Source organism: Acanthisitta chloris, unplaced genomic scaffold (assembly GCF_000695815.1).
Source record: "Acanthisitta chloris isolate BGI_N310 unplaced genomic scaffold, ASM69581v1 scaffold37416, whole genome shotgun sequence".
Classification (NCBI taxonomy): domain Eukaryota; kingdom Metazoa; phylum Chordata; class Aves; order Passeriformes; family Acanthisittidae; genus Acanthisitta; species Acanthisitta chloris.
Window position 1 is genome coordinate 1 of NW_008680404.1, and position 6,683 is coordinate 6,683.

At 49.9% G+C, this 6,683-nt stretch overlaps 1 protein-coding gene across 1 annotated transcript in view; it reads left to right on the top strand.

The window, feature by feature from the left end:
• Window positions 1-22: 22 nt before the first annotated feature.
• The window catches only part of KSR1 (kinase suppressor of ras 1), a gene marked incomplete at its 5' end in the record, with an annotated part of 12,113 nt that continues 5,452 nt past the window's right edge, over window positions 23-6,683 (top strand). The window contains 10 exons of the mRNA XM_009077690.1: window positions 23-315; window positions 533-537; window positions 2,311-2,371; window positions 2,671-2,754; window positions 3,307-3,368; window positions 3,476-3,582; window positions 3,881-4,049; window positions 5,173-5,214; window positions 5,758-5,812; window positions 6,453-6,498. Of these exons, the coding sequence (XP_009075938.1) occupies window positions 23-315; window positions 533-537; window positions 2,311-2,371; window positions 2,671-2,754; window positions 3,307-3,368; window positions 3,476-3,582; window positions 3,881-4,049; window positions 5,173-5,214; window positions 5,758-5,812; window positions 6,453-6,498 (924 nt within the window). The remainder of the gene's footprint in view (window positions 316-532; window positions 538-2,310; window positions 2,372-2,670; window positions 2,755-3,306; window positions 3,369-3,475; window positions 3,583-3,880; window positions 4,050-5,172; window positions 5,215-5,757; window positions 5,813-6,452; window positions 6,499-6,683) is intronic.

Sequence of the window (6,683 nt, forward strand, 5' to 3'; positions counted from 1 at the left end):
CAGCCTCCAGCCGCGCCCAGCCCCGGACACCGCCGCCTCGGGCCCCGGACCCGCGGGCTGTGCGGAGACACTCCTGGAGCCCCTCGTGTTCCCCGCGCAGAGCGGGAGGCTAACGCCAAGGACTCCTCACGGCATCACCGTCACCCCTCCCACCACTCCTCAGGCCAAGCGGCGCCACAAGCTGAAGCCCCCACGGACTCCTCCTCCCCCGTGCCGGAAGGTTTTCCAGCTGCTGCCTAACTTCCCGACCCTCACGAGGAGCAAGTCCCACGAATCCCAGCTGGGAAACAGGATAGATGAAGTTCCTCCAATAAAGTAAGTTCCCTCCCAGACTGGAGCTGGAGCTCTCCCCAGCAAAGACTGTGGCAGGAAAAATGGCGACAAAAAAAGGCAGCTTCAGGAGCCTGTGCCAAAGCAGAGGTGTTTGTAACCTGACAGCGAGTGCTGCAGGCAGCAGCTCCTGCTCTAGCAATGTGTGGATCCTGTCACAGGAACAGGAGTGGCTAAAAAAAATGTTTCTTTTTCTTTCTAGGTTCGGTAAGAGATTCTTCTGGGGTGTCTGCAGTGCCTTGCTGAGAGGAGAACCTGTGCTTGTCAGCTCTCTGGTCATCCCTGTGCAGCCTCTGGAGATCTTCCAAAGGCCCTTCTACCCCAGAGCCTCTGTTAGCTGAGCAAGAGCTTGGCCTGAACTGCAGGGGTTTGACTTGGTCTCTCTGTACCTGGTATTTTTCAGAGGACTAAAGCAAGGAAAAGGAATGCTGATGTTTCAGGAGTTCAAGTGAAGGGTTTGGGTGTAACTGCTTGTCTGTGACTTCAGACAGCTGCTGCTGCTGCCTCTTGGTGCTAGAAATTTCACACCTAACCATTTAGTGTCTTTGGCTGTTCATTGCCCAGTGTTTCTGTAATGAAGTTACAGTGGTGTGCAGCCCTCTGAGAGAGCTTCAGCATGTGCTGGAATGTTCCCTCTGGTGCTGAGGAGTTTGTTCACATGGTTAATGGCCAACAGGCCTAGGACTGTTTTTGTCCAGTGCCATGTGCAGTTCTGCATATCCTGAGGGGTGTCTGTCCCAGCCACAACCTGTAACCTCAGAAACTAATGCAGAGAGATGGGAGTAGCTTGGAAAGTGTTCAAAACGTGTAAAGTCCAAATAGCACCGACATAGAGCTGATGCCCTTTAAAGCAAAAATCCCAGGAATTGCTTGCAGCAATAGAGGGTTATAAAATGAAAATGCCAGCAGAAATCTGAGCCTTTCCCTCCAGAGAGTGATGTAATTTGTGCGATAAATGAAAAGGGCATTAGAATTAAATTCAAACAGGAGTGGAGAATTTTGGTGCTTCTCTGCATGTGGTCACACTGGCTGGGTTCAGATCTGTACTGTGGTCCCTGGTGAGTCCCAGTCACCCCTAAACTGGTTTTTATTCACTACAGCTCCCCAGTAAGGATTTAGCCATCTCACCCGATTTAACAGCCAACCTGACTGTCGTGCTGTGGTTCGTTCAGGTGGTTGTGCATTTGGATGGCCACACTACACCAGCAGTATTCCTTGGGAGAGGACTATCCATTCTGTTCTAGGAGGCTGAGGACCACAGACCTTTCCAAGTTCACTGGACTGATGATAACAAAGAATGTGGTGCCATCTAGGGTCAAGGGAGGAGACAGGCTCTGTGCAAGCACTGCCAGCCCCGAGGCTGTGCTCACACTTGCAGATTTGAGTTTTCTCCAGATCTGCAATATTTCTGTAGATTTAGTTCCAGAGATGTGCCAGAATCTGAGTATTTGAGAGCTGTCAGGAAGTTATGTGCTGTAACCACTGGAGTCCTGGATTGGCATGTTGAAGTCTAGGCCTCCCTTTCTGCACTTAGCAGCTAGCTAAGTGATCTCACATCTATCTTTTTATTCTTCTGGGTCATGCTGGCCCTGTCGATAAAATTAAGATAATTTTCTGTGAAAAAGAATATTGTGAAATCTACTGACATTGCAGGAAAACTGGGTGATGGTATTTGTGGTAAACCACTTGGGAGTAAACCAATTAGGACTAAAGTGTGACTTTCCACTTTAAGAATGGCTTAGACCTGATCAGATGGACTTTTGTAATCCCTCAATGTAAACCATCACGATTTAGCAAATCGTATGGCAACAAATACGAGAGCAGTGTGTGGTAGCAGCTTTCCAGCAGGAGGCAAACCAGTGTCAGTGCTGTGTCCTGGCTCCTAGTGCTGACCTGTGGCAGTGACTGCTGGTTTCTGTCTAGACTGGCAAGCACTGTGTGGGTAATGGTTCCCTAAACCATCCTTTTGTTCTCCACCAGAACTCTCCCAAGGATCCCCTCAGACGGTACGAAGAGACTTTGGCCTGGCTGTGACACACAGGTGAGCACAGAGGGAACGAGCTGAGGGCCACACCAGGCCAGGGGCCCACTCAGTGCCTTGGTGGCACATGACCATGTTTGAAGTTGGGTTGGGTGTCTCATTAACCAAGCTCAGTCTAAACTCTGTGTTTCAGCTGGTGCCAACCTTCTTTCAGTTTCTTTTGATCAGCCAAGTGAGAAGCCTTTGCCACACCAACACCTGCCCCTTTTAGAAAGAGCTGAAGTACAGCCTGTAACTACCCGCAAGTGTTCCCCTGGGCACCAGTTAACATCATCTTTCCCCCTCTTGTCTCTACGTAGGTTCTCTACAAAGTCTTGGCTATCTCAGATTTGCCAGGTCTGTCAGAAGAGCATGATGTTTGGGGTGAAGTGTAAGTACTGCAGGTGAGCACACAGGTGATCTCCTTCGAAGAGCTCTGCCTTTGGTTCGTTACAGCCTGCAGTGACACACGATGCACTCTGAGCAGTGGCAGTGTGTTTCCAGCCCCTCTGACCTGGCAAAGGGATGATTTGGCACAGCTCACACTTTAGGTTGGCAGCCTGACACATGATGAGCCAAACTTAGTTCCGTGCCACAGGCTTCCTACCTCATCTTGGGCAAATCTGGTCATGGGAGCTGGATCCCTACGTAGCAGCCAGGGTTTAGTTTTTGCTGCTCTCTCTGGGTTCGTAGTCCAGAGCACTGAGGTTTTAGTGCCTCAGTGTAGCTGGATGAGAGTCAGTGAAGGTAACCATATTAAAATCAATCAGATGCTAAGATATGTATGTGGCTTTCATTAGCCTAATGACACCCATAATGGGACTCTCCTTTATCTCTCTGGGGCCAGGCATTCCACAGCTCCCTCTGAGATTAGCATAAGAATTACAAATTAGGGTAGGCTTCCTCCTTTTGGGAAAGAACAAGTCGCTATTTAACATGTAATGGTTCTCTTTCAGATTAAAATGTCACAACAAATGTACTAAAGAGGCACCTGCTTGTAGAATATCCTTCCTTCCCAGTAAGTCATTTTGTACAAATTCTTGGCATGTCAATGTAATTGGTGGCGTGCAAGAGCAAAGATTCTGATAAAAGCTTTTTTCCTCTCTTCTTCAACCTGTTTTTCAGTAGCAAAAATAAGAAGAACAGAGTCTGTCCCTTCTGATATCAATAATCCAGTAGACAGACCCACAGAGCCCCAGTTTGGAACTCTCCCCAAAGCACTAACTAAGAAGGTACGTGGTGGTCCCTGTAAGCTGCAGCAGGGACAGGTGGCAGCAGGATGCTGCGAGCCAAAATGGCACCGGGAGCTTTCCCTTTGCAGGAGACCTTGGTGTGTGACATTTTCTCTGTGTGAAGTGTGGCTCACGCACAGCTCCAGGTGCCTGCTCAGGCAGGTGCCTGCTCAGGCACCCAAACAGTGCTGTGGTCAGGGCTGGGGACAAATTCCCTCTCTGCTGTGCAGCAAACACTGAAGGGAATTCTTCCTTTCTTTTTATTGTTTCCTCACGAGTGACTTCCCTTGTTTTGCAGGAGCATCCACCAGCAATAAATCACCTGGACTCTAGCAGTAATCCTTCTTCCACAACCTCATCCACTCCATCTTCTCCAGCGCCTTTCCAGTCTTCCAACCCCCCCAGTGCAACGCCCCCCCCGAACCCCTCTCCCATGGGCCAGAGGGACGGGAGGTTCAACTTCCCAGGTAAGCTCTCTGCAGCAAGAGGCTCACCAGGACTTCACAGGGAGGTGTAGTTTCTGAAGCTTGGTCGTGCCTTAGGCAAGGTGTGAGTGCATCTTGTTACCTGAGAAAGGAAATGGTCTGTTCTGACAAGGTGTCAGCTCGGTACCTTTGCAGGAGAGAGATTATTGCAGAAGGTTGGCACCTTTCTTAAATGATTTCATCTATTTTCTCATTTTTGCAAAAGGACTAAAAAAATGATACTCCTCCTGCTTTTCCCCTTGTGTTCACAGTGCATGCTGCCTGCTGTGTGCTCACCGGGGCTGCAGTCAGGATTGAGGTTGCTGGGGCAGGATGTATAAATGAGAATTGGAATGACTTATTTTACTAGGCCCTTCCAAGACATAACCCACCATCAACACCCCTTTTTAAGCCACTGACATACAGGTGTAATGGAGAAAAGTTTACTCCACATCCCTTATGGATTTTAAGAGCCCCAATGTGCAGCCTTGACCAGAGCTGAGAGGGGCAGGAATCTCTGACAAGGGCAGAGAGTTGCAAGTGAGAATAAATGTCATTCCTCTGATCCTTTGAAGTCCCATGCTGCTCAGTGAGTGCTGCATCTGCCCTTCAACACTGCTGAGTTCACTTCTGAACCGAGTGCAAGGTGCTGTTGGAGCCTGCTCCAAAGGAGCAGAGCCAGTTTAGTGTCAGGATTCCACCGCAGCCACTTTGCACTGGGACATGCTGCTCAGATCCACAGAAATAAAAACCCCACAGATGGCTGCTGAGCTTCAGCTTCCCTGGGGCAGCTGAGACATGAGACATGGGCCTGCCTGGGACCTTCCTGGGCGCTGCATTTGCCTTTGCCTGTGGAGGTTTGCTCACCAGGCTGTTTGTGGCTGCCTGGCACCACAGCTTGTGTTTGATAGTGTCAGCTGTCAGGGGCTCCCCGAATGCATGTGCTGAGATCTCCCCTCGAGCAGGCTGATAATCTACTAATCTGTTCCCCAGCAGTGGCTGGGACTAATGCATTGACTGCACATGGGGCACTCACTGATGATCTCTAACTTGTGTTTGTGTTTTATCCTGGTATTTCTTTTTGCTGTTCGTTTTTTTTTTTGCAAAACCCCAATTAATCAAAAAGCTGCCTACTACCTTCAGCATAGACAACAATTTATCTTCCCAGGTGAGTTGATTGTTTTAATTCTACTAACCAGCTTCTACTGCCAAAACATAACGTGTTTGTAAACCACTGCATGTGCCCAAGAACAATAATTCTGCTTTAAAAAGGCTGTCTAAAGCAAGTCAAGCTTCCTTTTCTCAGTGTGTGTTCGGGGCTGTGTCTCCTAATCTGAGATAGTGATGTGATTTACATACTGAGATGAAACTGATTATTCAGTTGTAGAATATGAGCTTCCTGCTCGGGATTCTATCCCCAGCCACAGCCTGTGTCTAAAAAGACTCTCTAAAGCAGCTTTTAGGGTCATGTGCCAGGCTAGAAAGGCTTCACAGATCAGTAGGGGCACGGGAACAGGCCTGGGCTTGGCCAGTGTGCACAGGAGATGAGCACAGTTCTGAATGAACAGAAACATGAAGTCACATTGTCTGTGGTTGGGTTTACTTTATAATTCCTGAGTAAGAAGCAAAAGTCACCATTACAATGTTAAAACTTGCAGTCTGTAAGAGATTGAAGTGTAAAAGATGATCCTAACTGTTTCCACATTCCCAGAAATTCCCAGCCCCGCACAAACGGCACAACCTCCAGACCCTGCTGCAGACACTAAGTAAGTAGAGCTTTAAATCCTTTTATTTGCACAGTGTTTACCTGATAATCCTCAGTGCAGTCCAGAAGTGCTGTGCTGTGGCCACAACTGGACTGAGCACCCAAGAACTCCGGGGTGGTTCTGGTCAGCAGGGTTTTTCTGGTCAGCAGGGTTTTATAAAGCTGAATGTGGCACTGAGCTCTAAATGGGACACTGAGGAGTCCCAGCCTTTAACACTTAGTTATGGCTGTGTGTTGCATTCCCCAGGTCAGCAGGGTGGGTGAAGCAGAAGTTGGGCTTTAGAATTCAAAGGACAAGGCACACTGAGCTGCAAGCAAACAGCTCTGTCAGGCTGTGAATTGCAGGGTGTGCAGAGGCTGCCAGCCTGCACCGCCACGGGGGCTCCAGGAGTAGGAATGGAACACACTGTAGTAACAGCTGTGCCGCTGCCAAAGCAGTTCCTGCACTTAACTGTCGAGAGTCACTTCAGAGCCTTTGCTGCAGTGAGCTCAGAGAGCCTCTCTGTTCTATGGGGCAGGAGGTGCATTACTCCCTGACCTACCATACCTGTCAGGATCTGTTCTCTGTTGGCTTCTTCCCACTCCCACTCCCCCGCAGTGGGTCAGGGTCGCTGTTCTCACTGCTCTGCCTTCTCTTGCAGTGCTGCCCAGCAGCAGCCAGGCACGGGCACCGCGCACCAGGCACAGGTGGGTGCACTGCTCTGCCCTGGGGCTCCGAGCAGCCTCCTGCGCTGCTCTGCCTGCAGTCACACTCCTTCCCTCGCGCTCCTTCCCTCGCGCTCCTTCCCTCGCTCCCCTTCCCTCGCTCCCCTTCCCTCGCTCCCCTTCCCTCGCTCCCCTTCCCTCGCTCTCCTTCCCTCACACTCCTTCCC